Source organism: Anabrus simplex, chromosome 7 (assembly GCF_040414725.1).
Source record: "Anabrus simplex isolate iqAnaSimp1 chromosome 7, ASM4041472v1, whole genome shotgun sequence".
Taxonomy (NCBI): Eukaryota; Metazoa; Arthropoda; class Insecta; order Orthoptera; family Tettigoniidae; genus Anabrus; species Anabrus simplex.
This window is the reverse complement of record NC_090271.1, coordinates 219,536,011-219,554,872: the sequence shown is the minus strand read 5'-3', so window position 1 is coordinate 219,554,872 and position 18,862 is coordinate 219,536,011. Positions and strand designations below refer to the sequence as shown.

General features: G+C 37.9%; 1 protein-coding gene across 6 annotated transcripts in view; it reads right to left on the bottom strand.

Annotated features, from left to right (window-relative positions):
* The window catches only part of Ge-1 (Enhancer of mRNA-decapping protein 4 homolog Ge-1), a 320,261-nt gene that overhangs the window by 140,439 nt on the left and 160,960 nt on the right, over nt 1–18,862 (bottom strand). For all 6 annotated transcript variants that reach the window (XM_067151567.2, XM_067151568.2, XM_067151563.2 and 3 more), the window contains one exon: nt 2,583–2,806. In XM_067151567.2, coding sequence (XP_067007668.2) covers nt 2,583–2,806 — 224 coding nt within the window. The remainder of the gene's footprint in view (nt 1–2,582; nt 2,807–18,862) is intronic.

The window sequence follows — 18,862 nt, the reverse complement described above, 5'->3', positions numbered from 1 at the left end:
GAAAAGGGATAAGGGTGTCGTATTAACATATTATGCAATGTTGATACAAAAGAACTTAATGGCCAGAGTCATTTGTCTCTGTCAGTTGAGCAGTAGGCCTACTACACAGTAAACATGAGTAAACCTAATCACTGCTTTCATTTGAATTATCGTCTTGTGCCCCAACTTCCCTGCTACCGGCACGTTGTCATTCCAAATAACGTCATCTTCACTGCCATCTCGTCAGCCATGCATCGAGAGCATTCGAAGTTCCATCTTTTCTGAAACTTTTAAAAATAGTTTTGGTCCCGACTATAGAGTCCAAACAGTGAGAATCAATTCCCAAATGGTTTCTGGAGATGGTCTCTGATATTCGCAGTTGGTGCATGTGTAGCAGAAGCCACTCATTCGAAATAAAGCCGTGCTGTAAAAAGCGTGCCAAACAACCAGCTGATAACTAGCACATGTTATGTGTTGTACTTCCGAATGTAATACATAGTGACTGGAAGCGTTCTTTGGATAACTTCTGCTGTTGAAAGTCAAACCCTTATTTTTAAGTATATTTCATGCTTGTTCTCCACATTTATCACATCAGGATTTACCTAAACTGCCCAAATATTTCATGCTTGTTCTCCACATTTATCACATCAGGATTTACCTAAACTGCCCAATTCACAGGCTGTCAAAAACTGCTCACTCACATAAAATCAGTTGTTTAACATTATTTAATAAATTACCACATTCTGCATGGTCCACTCCTTTACGTAATTTTAAAAGAAAAATGTATGATTGGTTAATAGAAAATCCATTTTATAATACCTCTGAATTCTTAGAAATGCATAATGTTAGTATTAAGATTTAATAAAAGGTGTATGTTCATTTAGCCTTAGTAATATTAAGTACTAAATTATTATCAGTTGACAAAGCCTATTTCATTGTATATGGTCAATGGCAAATAAAGATTCTTGATTCTTGATTAGATGAGAGAGGCTGCTCTGTTTAGGTTAGGTATGCCTGCATAGTGCCAGAAGTTCCACGACGGGAAGATTAAAAATAAATAACAGGAAAGTTTGACGCATTTATCACATCAAATCACATTAAATCTACAGGTGTTTCGATAATGTGTTTTATTATCATAATGTTTAATTTCGTACGAACGTTGTCTCCATTTTTTATTAACGCATAGTATGTTTTGTTTGATGTCTCAGAAAATTGTTAAGTACGGACGTAAAACTATTATTATAATTATTTTTTATTATTATTATTCATGAGGTACATTGGCGAGTAAAACAATCGTTATGATTGGATTGTTTTTATCAAGTTTTAAACCTACTTCTCTCAAAAAAAAAAAAAACTATCCCTATTGGCCCGAGTTACGAGATATTAAGTGATCACTCTATTGATGATCTCACCTGCTATATTAATAGCATCTGTGAATACTACTTAACTAGAAAAACTAGTTTTCACATCCCGAGGTGGTGCAGCTCTTTCTAGACAGGTCTCCAGTGGAAGGGAGTTGCATGGACAGTACCACTTTTACCGCATATCAACCTTCCTGCCATTCATAAATCTCTGGCAATACAGTACCAGGAATCAAACTCAGGTCTCGAGAACAGCAGCTAATTATGCTAACCATTACGCTAGCAAAGATTCTTAACTACAAAACACAGACATATATACATGAATGATGCGTGCTTGCAATGCGTGGGTCGGACACAAAACTATTCACCTATTTGTGCGATGTCATCTGAGCTGCAGTATGCCTATGCTACCAAGGCGGACATTTCTTAACTACGGAACACAGATGTACCGCATGAATTCGGCGCATATTTTCATTGCATGGGTCATATGGACGAAACTATTCACAAATTTGTATGATGTCATCAAAGCTGCATTAAGGCTTTGTACCCACTTCGAAGTAGAATCGTTCTTCTCTGAAAACTTACGTTGGGGGGTCTTCTATGCAAGATTTATTTTTTTCATTTTCTTTGTCTCAAAAAGCCAAGGGAGGTCTAATATGGGAGGGGGTCTAATACATGAGTAAATATGGTAGTCATTTCAAAAGTTAGGTATATTACACAGGGTGTGTTTACTAGCCAGATAGGAAAATTGCTAGAATGTAGCGAGGTAAGTAACCTTGCCTTCAACTTTCCTTGCACTAGCGAGTGATGATTTTACTAGACCACATTATCACAAAGTTAATTTAGAAGCAATTAGTAAATTTGCAAGCAAGTAGTTAGCACACTCACCCAATGTAATTGAGGCTTAACCAACACAAGAATATGATCTGCCATTATTTATCCCAAGATACTGGAATATTTTCATATGGCAGAATTTGTTACAAGGAGAAAGATCACACATACTCTACTACTTTTCCTATTCTCTCTGAAAATTGAAATGTAACATGCACTTTCCTCGATGTCTAGATATTTAATTAATATTTTTTGTTTGACATATGATCAACATCATTCAGCAAACATCAGTATATAAAATGAAATTTGAGGGAATAAAGTCAAGAATTTAAAACTAAAAATAATGTTAGACACTTGTATGACAACTCAACTGCCAGTTTCCTTACTCAGAATCAAAGTACTCTTACTTACTCTAACACCGGTTTAACTGCATCTAAACATTCTTCCTCATTATTCTTCTCATCAAAGTAACCATGGTTCAAACATTCCCTATCTTGAAGAGAAAGAATTTCTTGCACTTCACGACTTGGACTGCTACCACCACTGGCAAAACCTTCCCTTGTAAGAGATGAGCCATCAGGAATACTAGATGCAGCCAGAGGTTGGTCCAAACTATTCATCATTACACCCGATCCCTACAGAACAGATAAGAACAATATACAAATTAACACACTCAGGACCAAGCCCATATTTTGTATCTGTCTCTAGAAACCAGCCAATATTAGTGATTTTCAAAAAGTTCCTCCGCTGTACCTACCCAAGGTGCTGTCATGAACATGTATACCCAATTTACTGCATTCAAATATTCTGAATAGTGTGCAAGTATTGCAATGTTCTTTATCACTAATAAAAACCAAAAAAAAAAAAAAAAGAAAAGTAATTTCAACTTTGTTGCTATGCAGATGTCAAGTACAGATTATGAAAGTCTTAAAAATTATGTACCAGTATTGACTATGGTAATTTATATCAAACTAGTAATTTAAAAACAACCATACTGCTTTTTGGTGTGGTAATTTGTGTCCCTCATTGACATTTTCAATACAAAGCCTAGGTCTAAACTTTGAAAAGTTGCATTCAAAGCATTACAATTTAGGTCTACTCAAAATGATTTACGATACATAACCTTCAGTCACACCAGTAGTATCTCCTATTTCCTCTATTTCTTCTTCTTTTTCTTCTTCTTGCTATGCCATCTTCTATCTAAGGTTGGGGATCATCATGGCTATTCTAGTCTGAGTCTTTGTGGGAAGCTCATAGAGCTGTATGCTATCTCTCGATTTTTTAGCTCCCCTTCTTTTCCCAAATTTCACTTCAATATTTTTTTTCTTTTTCATACATTCACGTCACACTGAATTCTAACAAAGATCATTTCATCAAATGGAAAGACCACTTATTCAAGTTGTGAGCTATTGGTTATGGCATCATACACAACCATTAACCCGGCTCAAGGGAGATAGGGTCACCTACGCTATCCTTCACTTGAGTAATTCTTGTCTGGCTCATCCACGTTGCAGGGGTGGGTATCCTCCACATCAGTAGGCCGGTGTGAAGGAGAGCTAAGTTCAGTCAGGGACCCACTCTCACGGGGTATAACGTGGAACCCATGCCCAGGGTTAAGGGTGAAGACCTTAACAACATCTTAGGCAGAGGAGACCTTCTGAATGGCAAAGATGGTGGATGAGGCAACCCATCCTCTCTGGGGAAAATTAGAAGAGGAAACCACTGCTTTGTGGAATAAGAGGGATCTTCAAAGGCTAAGGGAGTAAACCCCGAAAGAAAAATCTCAGATGCGTTAGGCTTAGCAGATCAGCAGATGAATAAATTTGTACTTGCTTTCAACTATAATACAAGCCTCGGATGGAAGTTTAAAAATGGAAATGGAATTGACAAGTCTCTGGCTATACTTGCACAGTATGTTGGTAATGCTGATGTTCGTGCAAGTGTTAGTTCACAGAACAAGACGCGATTTGGAACAATAAATATTTTAACAATGATTGGGAAGGAAAATGAATTGATTGACCTAAGGAAAGACGAAAACTCAACATCCTGGGATTAAGTGAAGTAAAATGGAAAGGGAAAGGAATGAAGAAACTAAGAAAGGTGTACACCTTATACTGGATAGGTAACAGTAAAGAGAAAAGAAATGGAGCGGGATTTATAGTGAGCCAGAACACTGAACCAATAGCTGAACTTGAGTATGTAAATGAAAGAATTATAATAATGCAAATAGATGTAAACAAGGAACTACTTAAGATAGTCCAGGAGTATGCTCCACAGACAGGATATAGCATGGAAGAAAAGATTTCCTCAACGAACTGGAAACACATATTGTAGAAGATGAGATCATGATAATGGGAGATTGAATGCCCGTGTGGGAACTGATAGAATGGGATTGAGAATGTTCTGGGCCAACATGGTTATAGCAATAGAAATGAAGATGGAGAGAAAATGTTGGACTTTCGTATCAGAAATAACCTGATTATAAAGAACACATAGTGTATGAAGAGGAATAGCCATAAGATCAGCCAATATAGTTGGGGGATGGACAGTATGGAACACTCATCAACTTTATAATAACAGACCGAGAATGGGGAAGATACGTCATGAATACGAAGATAATCCCCAGTGAAAGTATGGAAGGGGATCATAGATTAATTGCAGAATTAAAACAAGTATAAATTGATAAAACTGTACTGAAGAAGAAACCAAAAATCAGGATTTGGGAATTGGAGGAGGATAAAAGAAGGCATTCCAAGATTGGATAAAAAAAAGTTGCCCAACATGGACATACGAAGTGGAGAAGAAGAGTGGGACAATTTAAGACAGACACTTGTGGAAGCAATAACTGAAATTATTAGGGGTCCTCCTATTCAATACACATGATCACACGTCGTTCATATGAGGTACTAGTTTCGGCACTTAACTCATGCCATCATCAGCCAACGAGTCAAATAAGGCAAACACAAACAACTTCAAAACAATTTTAAAATACACTGCAACACCTGCATAGATGAATATTGAATAAAATATGGTACGTGATGATATTGCACTTTAGTATAAAATCCTTTTTAAAATGATGATGACTCCGTTGTTTTACACACATGGTGGTTTGCCCAGCTTGTATATGTCGTTAATTCTAAGTCTCAATCACATTTTTCCTAGCTCAAAATATGTTATTTGTCATCCCCTGTGAAAGAAACGTGATTTCCAACTCTGTTAAGAGTCGTCGCCATTGCGTGATTACGGAAAAAGGTCTTGAATTCCTGAACTTCACAGGACAAATTGTACCTTCGGAGAGCAAGCCATTAGCCTCAGGAATGTTCAGTTTTGCTTCCTGGTTAGCAGAGAGATTGCTGAATAATACAGTGTGCCTGTTTGTGCTTGTATTTCACATTTCATTCAGTTAGAAATGTATTTTGTGGTGAGTGGCAGGTACGGTGAAGTGTATCGAATATTTGTCGCACAATATGGTGGCCTGTATCTGGATTAGGAACATAATCATGTGAAATTGACTAGCGGGGTGTACATTTCTCTTGTGATAGCCTAGTTATGGATATGGAAAAGGTTCTGAAATTCCTTACCAATGAAGACAAGATTAAAATCTGTCAGAAAGTGGACTGGCATCCACATCTTGAAGCGTGCAGAGGTCGGAAATGTTGAAACTTGCACCTTTGAAGTTTTGACTCAAACACTCAAATTGGTCAAAGTTTTGTTTTTCCAGATTCAAAATGGCGGCTAAAGTCATTCCTCGCAGTCACACAAGGTCAAGTGTAACCTCCAATTCACTGTCTAAGAGTGTGACTAGAAAATGATGTTTAATAAACCACTGGTCCAAAATAAACGACTTCTACTAACATTTGTTTTGGAAAGAGTGTGATCTGCAATAATATTTTGATATTTTTACTGGCCACCGTGCACATGTTTTCATATATGTTGTTTGGTGTATTTCACACCTTTCAGTGCACTTATTTTATATGCCCCAGCGGAAAAGGTTTTCATATTTGTTCTCTAGTGTTTTTCGGATCTTTTAATACTTTTCTCTCATCTTTAGAAACAGTATAGTTTTCACTGTATCCATGAATACACAACGTAAAATGCTCTCATGTCAGAAATATTCCTATCTAGTGCTTGTTATATATATATATATATTGAGTAGTACGTTTTCTTGCTTAACTTTTTCCTTGTCCCCTGCAGAAATATGTTAACAAGGCTTTACTGTAACTTCAAACACAGATTTATTTTTCTAAACCGCACATATGACATCAGATAGTCAGCCTGATGAACTAGTTCGAGATGTGCATGCTGTGTTCCTGAGTCAGCTTGTTTGTATGCCTGTTCTGTGATTCATCCTTCACTTACTCGCGCGTTGTCGTGAAGGCCACTGAGAGCTTGACCACATCCCCGTCCTGAGCTGTTAGTCTATCACACATTTATGATCACTGCATGTTACTGATAGGTTGATATGACACTGTCAATAACACACAAAAGTAATCTGTAACAAGGTAATGCATATGTATGAAATGAGGAAACGGTAATTCTGATTGGTTCCAAACCACTAAAGGAGTACAACAAGGCAATACCCTTTCACCCTTACTTTTTATCACTGTCATGGATGAAGTCATGAAAGAAATAAAGCAGAAGAACAATATGGACATGAATGCATTTGCATTTGCAGATGATGTAGTAATTTGGGGAAATACAGAGAAGGAAGTCCAAGAGAGGCTGAACACCTGGAATGAACATTTGAAAGCACACGGATTAACAATAAATAAATCGAAAACTGTTACTATGTCTGTCAACAGGCAGAAGAAGAAAGGAAAAATAATGCTGGAAGGTACACAGCTGGAAACAGTAGACCAATATAAATATCTTGGGTGCATCATTTCAAGAGATAACAGAATACAGCATGAGATTAACAACCGCATTCAAAAATCAGCTCAGTTTTACCATCAAGTTTGGAACCTCCTCTGGAACAAACAAGTTCCCTTAAGATCAAAGCAGATTCTATTTCAATCATACTTCACCCCCATAATAACATATGGCCTAGAAACCTGCACAACAACCCAACAAGTGGATAGCAAACTACAAGCCACAGAAAGGAAGTTCCTACGAACTATGGTATAGAAGACAAAAAGGGACAGGGTAAGAAATGAAAGAATAAGGGAGGAAGCTGGTGTGTACCCATCCCTGAATGAAAAAGTGACAAGGGCCCATTTGAAATGGTTTGGCCATGTCAAACGAATGGACGACAGGACAGCAAAACAATGGCTACAAACAGTCGTGACCGAAAGACCTAGGAAGAGATGGCTGGACCAAGTGAAAGAGGACATAGGAACAAGAGGAGTCAGCTGGGATGTCGTCTTGAGAGAAGATTGGTACATGGACAGACAGAAGTGGAGAGAGCTCGTAAACCACACCCAGGCAACTAGTGGAAAACTGATGATGATGATGATGATGATGACCTGATGTTGCCCGTGTTCATGAATCTATCTCACAAAATATTTTACCGGATACACTCAAAAGATTTCGACTTATTTACAATGTAGGCCTACAAAAAAAAAAAGAAAGATTGAACCTATACATGGAAGCTATTTATTAGTTTATATTCTGTTCATAATTTACCAACACTGTAGGCCTTTCACTTGCAGAGGGGCTAGATTGTTTTCATTTTAAAAACTTGGGAGAAAAAGTACATTCTAATCGTACAGTCATTAAAAAAAAAAAAAAAACACTGCCTATGAATATTTACTCAGAATCAAAAGCAGAGTGACTAGTTTCACTTTCCTTTTGTGGATACCAGTCGAGAACAAGATGTTCTTTGGTAATGTTTATGTAGTTTATGGCTGTCAGCAGTAACGGCCAACATCACCGTACGTGATTTTTCGTTGCTGGTAGTTTTAATAAGAACACTTGCCGGTCCCTTCTCACAAACAGTAGTGTTCCTTGACAAGTCATAATACACAGGGATTTGGTCAGCACTGCCGATCTGCGAGAGAAGATACGAGTTCTGCTCCTTAACCTGATCCCATGCTTGTGAAACACCGTAACTTTATCAGAGCAATCGTTAGGCAGTTTTTGGCACAAATATGTTTTCTGCCACAATGACAAGTTATTACACCGCATAAACCGAGTAACCCACCTGCCATTTGCCTTGAATAAGTTTCCCTGAATATCACAGGATCATACAATTTCCCATGCTTTTCATTTTTCATTTCATGAGAAACACTGCAACCGCTGTTCAGCATCTCTCTGACTCATCCCAGTTATGCTTCCTTAACACTCGGGAACTTGCCCCGTTTTGTGCCACAAAATGCCACTAACTGCATTGCTTTCTCCAATTTCTCACTTATTTATAATTGTATTCCTCAAATTTCACCACTTTTAGCTTTTTTTTTTTTTTTGCTAGTTGTTTTACGTCGCACCGACACAGATAGGCGACGATGGGACAGGAAAGGGCTAGGAGTGGGAAGGAAGTGGCCGTGGCCTTAATTAAGGTACAGCCCCAGCATTTGCCTGGTGTGAAAATGGGAAACCACGGAAAACCATTTTCAGGGCTGCCGACAGTGGGGTTCGAACCTACTATCTCCCGAATACTGGATACTGGCCGCACTTAAGCGACTGCAGCTATTATCGAGCTCGGTACTTTTAGCTTGAATGAAGCTGTGTAACTGTTAACTTCCCCCATGACATTTACTAGTAAGCTTCACAATGGTTGAGTTCAGACTGTATGCGGCAGAGGCTCTTTCCATTTGTTACTGCAGATGCATATTCTCGGAATATGCAACAAATTGGATGTGTGGCTCTTAACTGGCGCAAAAAATTATGTGAATATTCAGTCAAAAATTAGGGGTGCAGCTGATATGCAAGTAAATACAATACAATCGTCCAATGCTTTACAAAGCTCTGCACAACACTCCTGTGCATAGTGGCCTCAGGTAACGGTTATCTTGACATATGAGTGTTGTTGAATTCTTGCTACCTCCATTAAATCCACAGTCATCAATCAGTTGACATTGGAAACAGGATTACTTCTAAACCAGTTTACTTATGTCCCTCCAGGCAGCAACAATACATGGTATATACCGCAAACTTCCGAACATATACAGTACATTAAATTTCCAATGCTGGCATATTTTTTAGGATTTTAAAAATAGTTGGTATTATAACATCCCCCCTCCCCGAAAGTTTATTGAAGATTCTACATCATGTACCTTTTTTGCCAACTTTTTACATTGCTCCAGTTCACCAACTTCCCGCACTGCTGGTCGTCATACAACTCGGCGTTGCAAGCTTCCTATCATCTGCTCACTGCGTCATCAATGCGTCAGTGCTACGTCATCTCCTGTCTACTTTCTCGAACAAACTGTGCATACTTCCAGCACCTTCCACAAGCCCTATATAAACTGAGGCTTTTCCACCTATTCCTCACTCCAGGTTAGATTGTGGTGGGTGTGGAGGGCTGAGGATCCAGGTTCACTGCGTGCTGATCACGCACTATTTCCATCTTTATTAACGAACTTCACAGGAAGACATTCGGTGAGCAAAAGACTTTCTAAATTCTTGGGACTTGGATTCCTGTAGTCTGGTCAGGCTCTTATTACTCGCATCTACTCATGGGATCATATATTGCCCTCTCACTGTGTAATGGCTGTGAGTGCTGTGATTGAAAATTTTTAATGTAAACTTTGAAAATTGAAACACGTGATGACTGTTGGAATTTTCCAAGTAGTATTTTCCATCAATACTTTTTGTACTTTTTCACCAAGTGGTGATGGTTCTCTTTTTATTCTGCATTTTTGCTTTGCCAGATGAATTCTTTGGTTCCCATTCCTGCCTGTGTCCTTCATTTTATTCTATTGGGTTCTTTTCTTTTTCAGGTGTTTATGACTTGTTCTATTTTGTTAAATTGTGTTTTTGATGTTTAATTCTGGTTTGTTACCTAACTTCTTGTGGCACTTCATGGTTAGTGTTCTTTTGCCTTTTAATACATTAAAATCAGCGTGTTGTTATTCACTCTTGCAACTTGTTGGTCCTCCTTTTTGCTATTTGTATTTTGCTGGTTTAACATACACATTATCAATCTTGGTTTAAGATTCTCAGTTTTATGGACCTACCTCAGAACCTCTGGATATCCACACGCTTCCTTGAGCTGTTTGCGTGATATTTCCATATTATTATAATTATTATTATTATTATTATTATTATTATTATTATTATTATCAAACATTGCAGGATCATATTTTCATTCAAATGTAACTTAATGAAAAAACAGCTTATAACTCATAGATAGTAAGGGTATGGTAATTGCTTCCCAAGTTAATCTTCTTTTAATCAGAGAGAAATCATATTTGCCCCTACCAGGCCATATCTGGAAACTGGGAGATGATGCTGAAAAAAATATTCATGACTTAAGAATCAACATACCGTATTTATTCACATAATTTACGACCCTGATATTTGTTAAAAATTTACAGTGAGGAAAATATTTTTTTCCATATACTTCACGCACCTGTTTCCTTCTTCATCATCATCATCTTAAACCATCTCCAGTTTCCCAGGTGTGGTATATGAGCCTCCTCCATCTCATCCTGTCCTTGCACCATTCCTCCTCCACCAACCTGTCCCAATCATGACCTCTTAGCAGTACATCATTCTTAAGTAAATCTATCCATTTCCTTCGTCGCCTTCCCACGGGTCGTCTTCCTTCTACTTTTCTGTTAAATTCCTTCCTTGCAATTCTGTTAACTGGCATCCTATTCATGTGACCAAACCACTTCAGTCTTGATATATGAATCTTATTGAGGAGAGAATCATCTATTCCTATTTCTTCTCTAATTTTCTCATTCCTTATCTTGTCTTTCCTGGTTTTCTGAATCATGGTGCGTAGGAATTTCATTTCAGCTGCCTGGAGTTTGGAATTATCTCTATTGGTCAGTGTTGTGGTTTCGAGACTGTATGTAAGAATTGGTGTATAATAGGACTTGTACAATGTCATTTTTGTTTTCATAGGTATTTGCTCATCCCACAGCAGGTGTCTTACCTGGTGGTAAAATTGTGTTGCCTTATTGATTCGATTGTTTATCTCATGTTTTGCTAGATTGTCATTTGATAGAACAGTACCAAGTATTTGAAAACTGGAACGCTGTCCAGTTGGGCTTCATTTAACATGACTATTGGTTCTGCTCCTTCCCCATACACTTTCATCATCACCGTCTTGGTCTTCCTGATGTTTAAACCATATTTCTTAAACTCCTCATTCGAGCTTTGCATTCTCTCTCCCAATTCCTCTTCTGAGTCACTCCAGATAGCAACATCATCTGCAAATGTGAAGGCTTTGATATCTCCAGGGTCTTTCCTTTTAATAGATTTCATTACTACATCGATTACAATAATAAATAGAAGTGGTGACAATGAGCTGCCCTGCTGCACTCCTCTCTCTGTTTCAAACCAGTCCGACAAACCACGTCCTACTTGAATAAAACTTCTAATCCCACTATACAACATTTTCATTTTGTCTACGAGACTGTAACACTCATTGCAGCCTGCTATGAACATATTATATTCTATGCGAGTGCTTTGTGAGTGTTCTGCGACCTCATAACTGTTTGTTATTATATTTACTATGAGCAAGTATGCAAGTCATACTGAATCATATTTAAGTCATGGTATGGTAATCAAATACACTTAGTTTCATGGGAACAGGGCAGTTGGCCATAAGTTTTTAGGGTCCGGGTGCAATGTGCAGTATGGCTGGGGAAAAAGAAAGAAAAAAAAGCACTTCAAACTATCAACAAGTGTCGTTAAAGTTTTTGCAATTAGAAGGGGAATTTCTTCCAATAAGCATACATGATATCCTTGCACAATGATGGTTATGCTGTTTCTCACTGTAAGATTTCTTTGGAGATAATTGAAAACATTTTCAAGAAACCTGGAACCTCAAACACATCAGTTAGTGAAAATAACTTTGGAAAGACACAAGTGGTAATGGCAACAGCAGTTCTTACAGCAGCGAAGACAAATAGCATATGAAGGAAATAATTTTCTTCTTCTTGCTGGTATGCCCTCATATGGATATACAGTTGAACCTGACTTATACGTATATCAAGGGGAAGGGAAAAAACTACTTGTAACTCAATAAATCAGACTCACACAATAATCACATATTTACTGAAAAACCAATGGAATAGACCTACATGTGTTAATCCTTGCAAATAATAAACACATTAAGACAGAAGATAATTTTTTGAACTTGGTCCAGCCTTAGAGAAATCAGATAGGTTGGCTTGTTTCACTATGTTTGCATTAAGAGAATAAATCTCCTTTTGCAAACTTAGTAATGAATTCAAAGCATATTCACTACAACTTTTCACACTGATGTAACACCTACACCCATCTTCTAGTAAGCCACCAGCTTTGCGGAAACAGTTGCTGATTGTGGAGAATGACACCTGCTTCCAGGGAGCCGAAATAAAGTCCATGGCTTGTAGAAAATTAATGGAGGGAGGTTCATTTCCTGCATCACTCATTGTTATTAAATGTTGAACCAGCATTTTTCTATAACGCACTTTGAAATTTGCAATGATGCACAAATCAAGCGGTTGTAGAACACTGGTACAGTTAGGAGGGAAAAATTCCACTCGGAGATTCTCCAGAACGCTTTGAGATGGATGTGCTGCACATCGATCCATAAGAAGAAGAACCTTCTTCTGTTTCTTTTTCATTTTAATGTCCATTTTCTTCAACCACTGTTCCATTAGAAGCATAGCTATTTCTGTTGGATTCATATTCCATAGGTTTCGTTTTCACACCCTTAAAACACCTCGGATTCTTCGATTTTCCTATCACAAGTGGGGGAAGTTTGTCAGATCCATCTGCATTGGTGGCGAGAAGTACTGTTACACGAATTTTACTTCTCTTCCCTCGATGGCATGAATCACCTTTTTCAGCTAATGTTTTATTAGGAAGGAGATTGTAGAATAGACCGGTCTCAACACAAATGTAGATGTTTGGAGGTTGATCATCACTTACGATACCTGGCAGAATCTCTTCCTTCCAGTGTTGCACTGTGATATCGTCCACAGCTTTTGAGTCACCGCAAATTGTTCTCCCTGTGATTTCATGACGAATTCCTTACAACCATCCTGATGACACCTTGAAATCAACAGTGATACTTATCATTTTAGCGAAATCTGTCGCCTTTGCCTTCAGCATGTCGCCACTAATTGGTAGAGCTGCAGCCCGCTTTTGCTGGAACCATGTGAAAAGTGCTTTCTCCTAATCTACATACCTTCCTTCTTGCTGACGGCTGCGATTTGCTGATTTTGAAGACAGTTTTAAGAACTCATCCAAAATGGTGTTTCTTTTACTGATGATTGTACATAGCATGGTATAAGCAATCCCTAAGTCTCAAGCAATTTCAGTTTTTGTTTTGTGTGGATTAGCGTCCACTTCTCGTACAACTTTTCCTTTTTCATCTAGGGTATAACTTTTCCTTTTTTCTGTTCTCCATGGCTAATCAAAAGCAACTGAATGACAAGGCTACTGTTCAACAGTAAACACCAGATACCGGCACCGTGGACATTTTACTTCTCCGTTGTTCCCGTTGTTCTCATATTCAAAGAAATGTACTGTATTTTCTTTTGTTTCCGCACCGAAACCGCTCACTCTGCTTGTAATGTACCTTAATCTTAGGCGGCATTGTGAAGGTCAAAAACGACGAAGGTACAGGAGGAGCGAGATAGAGAGTAAAGGGAACTCGCTCCGTTGGTCTTTGTTCAGCCGCCAGTAAGGGTCAACAATGTCACTCGGCGAAACTCTCTGTCTTCTGTTTCAGCATCGAAACCGGACCGCACTACTTATGCCTACGCCGACAAAGAGGAAACTTCGTAAATACAGCAGTTTCCTTTAAGAAAAGCACGTGCTCATTACCATTACACAAAACTCAGTTATATTTCACTGACAATTAATACGTATAACAGCGAATTACGTATAAACGGATTACGTATAAATAAGGTATAATTAACACGCTTTTAAATTACATTTTGCCGGGAACTAAAGGAAATTACGTACAAATACGAATTACGCAGAACAGAGTTACGTATAAAGCAGGTTCAACTGTAATTGGTACTTTAGCTAAAGGTGCCAGACGTAAGACTATATTCATCATCATTCAGAAGAAAACAGACGCATCAATCTTACACCAAATGACCATCAGATTGTGTTTCTCCAAACGTTCATGTATATTTTCAACTTATCTTCCTTTCATTGCAAAAAAATTATTTTAAGTCAGAATTATGCAAGTAATTTACAGAGTCAGACTTTTCACCTATATATTTAGTCAAAAAAAGAGTGTTAATTACACAAGTAAATACAGAACATATATAGTAGAACTCCTTTTTAATGAATCTCAAGGGGATTTGATATTTCTTTCTTAAAATGGGGTTTTCCTTATAAGGGAGTTCAAAGAAAATGGACTATATATCACAAGAAATAATAATACATTTATGTCTTTAACTAATGTAATGTCAAGAAATAATGAATGAACATGTTAAAAATACTAAAAAGTCAAATTAACACAAGAATAACAGAAAATATTTACAAAACAGCACACGTAATAAATTCCTTAGTGGACCATTAGGAGCCCAAGCTGTAGAAAGGAAAAGAGAAATAGAGAGAGAGATTTATTAAAGAAATAAATCATCCATCCTCCAATGAGGGTGAACATTTGGATCCGGAATACAGTTTCAATTTCAATGGCGTTTAAAATTATCAAGAAATGAAAATTTAATCGCTGAAGCAGTTATCTTCTATTTTCCCAGGGTTAGTGGGGGAGAAATGTCAATCACATTCTCAGGTACAGATGGAAGTGAATGATTTGCAGAGAGTCCCTCAGTATCTGTATTACTATTTATTTACTAACTCTCAGAATGGAACTTTCAAGTTTTGTAGGAAGTTCGATGTCTGACTAGGGTTATTCACAAAATTATAAATTACACGGTACTAGTTTCGACCCATCTAGGGGTCATCATCAGCCATATTGGAGCAAAGATCACTTTTGGTGAAATCCTAAGAAAATGTTATTTTAAAGAATAACAAGTGAAATGAGATGTTATTAAGGTAATAGTTAATAATACAAGGAATATACATACTAAGAGGTTTTTAACAAAGAATAAAGTATAAATGGGGTGTTGTAAAAATTATAATCATGGAAATCAGTGAGTTCTTGTATTGAAATGACATATATAAAATTATATATGGCTTAGGAAGAGGGCTTAAGGTGGGCTGAAGGGTGCGGGAGAAAGTGTAATTGTCTTGGAAGAGTACCTTTGATTAAATTTAGGATTGAGTTTAGGTTGGCTGCATTATTGTTTCTGAGGAAAGTGATAAATAGATCGAAGAGTATGTTGGCTTTCTCTGAGATTTCATTGAGATTGTGAATGGCATTAAAGTATTGGTCTAGGTGTATGTAGTAATTTTCCATTATGTTGAGTAAAGGGCCCTTGTTTGCTAATACGAGGATGTCCATATCTTGTTCAATATTGGTGAAATTATGGTTATAATCTTGCATATGTTGGCCGATGGCTGAAAACTTGTTGTATTTTATTGCGTTAGTGTGCTCGTGGTATCTGATAATGAAGTTTCTCCTGGTTTGCCCAATGTAGGTTTTTTTACAGGTGGTACATTTGATCCTATAAACTCCTGATTTTAAAAAAACTGCTGGTCTTGTTGATGTGTGAAGTATTGTATAAAACGTTCATGTTCTTATTGTTGGTTTTGAAGGCTATTTTAACGCCTTGTTTCTTAAAGATGTTGGTTAACTTGTAGATATCATTGTTGAACGTGAAGGTGGAAAATGTTAGAGGTTTGGTTATTTCTTTTTTGAGGGCAGTTTTTGGGCGATGTTTGTGTTTATTGATTATCCTTTCTATAAAATGATTGCTGAAGCCGTTGAATTTTGCGATTCCGCGGATAATGTTCTCAGTTCAATACGGACCAAAAACATGAAATTCATAACCATTAATTGGTTGAGACTGCTGATGAGGTCTTCATCAACAGTGGAGGAGGAGAAGTACTGGTGGACAATATCTAGTCCCTCCACTCCTACTCCAAAAGCTGGTTCTGCTGGATCTTCTTTTTCTTCCTGTTCAGTACGTTGTCTTTTAACCTTGTCACAATGGTCTCCAACATCCATCTATGGGGCTGGGGTTAGGATATCATCCCAAGTAAAAAAATTCTTCGAATGTTGTGGCACTCGAGTCCTTGGATACGAACCCCCAATCTTCTCCAATGTCATCAGCAGAATCTTCTTCATTAAAATCTTCTGAAATGGAACCAAAACCTGCACGCCCAAAGCAGTTTTGAATAGTGTCCGTTGTGAACAGTTGCCATGCTGCTACAAACATATGCATGGCTTGGAGTATATTCAATTTCATTTCCTCATTTCTTTCAAGGAAGGAAATACAGTAGAACCTCAATAATTCGAAATCGGTTAATTCAAACTTCCGCCTAATTCGAAGAAACTCTCGTTCCCGGAAACATGAGACACAGTTTTGCATGTTATTTCAATTGTTTAATTCGAAATACGGATAATTCGTAATTCGAAGTACAATGTCAGCCCCATTAGCGAAATTCAGACTTTTAATTCGAAACTGCCTTCACATTTTAAAACAACAGTATGTTACAGAGTAATTTCAACTCAAAATTTATCCGCTCCGCGTCATAATAGAACACGCTTTCCGGAACGTGGAGGGGTAGCTTTCCGCACTTACACGCACTTTGGTGGGTCTACAGTGCGCTTCATGATTGCTAAGTTGAATGAAATCGGAATTCAACCTTTTAAGGAACGCCATATCATCACGCAACAGGCAGTGTGCGGGAAAAAAGAATCCGCGAACACTGGCGATACCGACAGTTGACGAAAAAACGTGGCTCATATAATAAATTCGTAGGCACCGAACAAGATTGTCATTGCCGGTGAAACTGCATTGCTTTATTTTAATGCGAGCCCAAACGGTCCTATGGTTTTAAAGAAGAAATTGCCAGCCGGGAAATCGTACAAGTGTGAGGTATGGGGGTCATAGTAGTGCGTTGCAATGCACATGGAAGTGAGATACTTTATCCCCTCCTCATAGGAAAGTTCGATAAGCCACAATGATTTAAGAGCGTCGGGCACTTTCCATGTCAGTACAAAGCATAATAAAAATGCAAACAGTACAGAAATCCAAAAAATAATTCATTTGCACAGGGGAACTGGCATAATTTATCCTCGTCTTTGAATTGTGCGATTTTTTTTCTTTTGTTGCGTGAGGTTATGTTTGTCAGTGATTTATCCAAGTGCATTATTTAACCCCTCAGCGCCGACCTCTATACGTGGTATACACCCTCTTTTCTTCCGTAGCCACCGACCTCTATACGTGGTATAGACCCATACATGGTTTCACATTTACGGCTATAGCGCGAAGAGTTTTGGAATTATGGATACGCAAATTGTTTTGTTTCCAAGAGGAAATTTTGGAGTTTATCAGTGTTGTAAAATAAGAATTGAAGATCGTTAAAAAAGTTGTTTTTGCAAGGATACATATTTGTCAAGTAAGTCTGAGCCCTAATCTCTGTTTTGGTTTTAAGTCTCTTTGCTTCATTCCTTCCCGCAGAATAAAATAAACAAATGATGATCTGAGTAGTTTGTCTTTTCGCGTGATGTTCTTTGCTCTATTTGTACAGTGACAGTGCGGTTTATTTGTCATATTTACCTTTATTTCTCGGCTTGTAATATTTTCGTAACTCTCCACGAGCGCTCTGTGTAGGCATCAGTTAGTGCTGCTCTCTGTCTTATGATATGAGAACCAACTGTGTATGGTATAGATCACATTTGAAATACGATGTCTCGACCTTTTATCTGAAATATGTATCGAGTTGGTTTATTTCGTCATAAATGTTATTCCCCTCATTCAGTTTCGTACTGCTGCCTTCGGTCTCGCTGCAGCTTCATCAGTCCATGTGATACGCCGCGCTCAATGGCTAGCTCCAGCCGTGGTTTGACTGACAGTAACGTGCTTGAAATATTGTATAATTCAGATGAAAGTTTAGTCGGAAGTAGTAGTGACAGTATCAGTAGCAGTGACAATGAAATAGATGACTTGGCTGCGGTGGATGTAGTGGTAAATGATGAGAGTGACGATGAGGAGGAACAAGTACTTGGAAATTTCGTGTGGGAGTCTATGGATAATTATACAGGTCAGAGGGAAGTTTTCAACAGTGAATTCGGACCAAGAGGTGGTGCACAAAATATCAGTGAAATCGTTGAATGTTTTGAAATGTTCTTTGATATTAGCGTAGTAGAGTTAATTGTGAAAGAAACTAACAGGTATGCGGAGCAATATCAAAATGCTCGTGGAAATCTTTTTTCGTTTCGGTCACCCGTTCGAACCTGGACACCTGTCACAGTAAATGAAATTTATACTGTGTTAGCTTTATTTCTGCTGATGGGCATTGTACAAAAGCCAACATCTCGGTCTTATTTTTCGAAGAGCAGGGTCATATCAACACCTGGGTTTTCAGATGTCATAAGTAGGGACAGGTTTGAAATGATATGTAGGTTTTTGCACTTTATAGACAACAACAGCTTGTCTACATACCAAGGGCCTCCAAAGCTGTTCAAAATATATCCTATTCTGTGTCATTTGAATAACAAA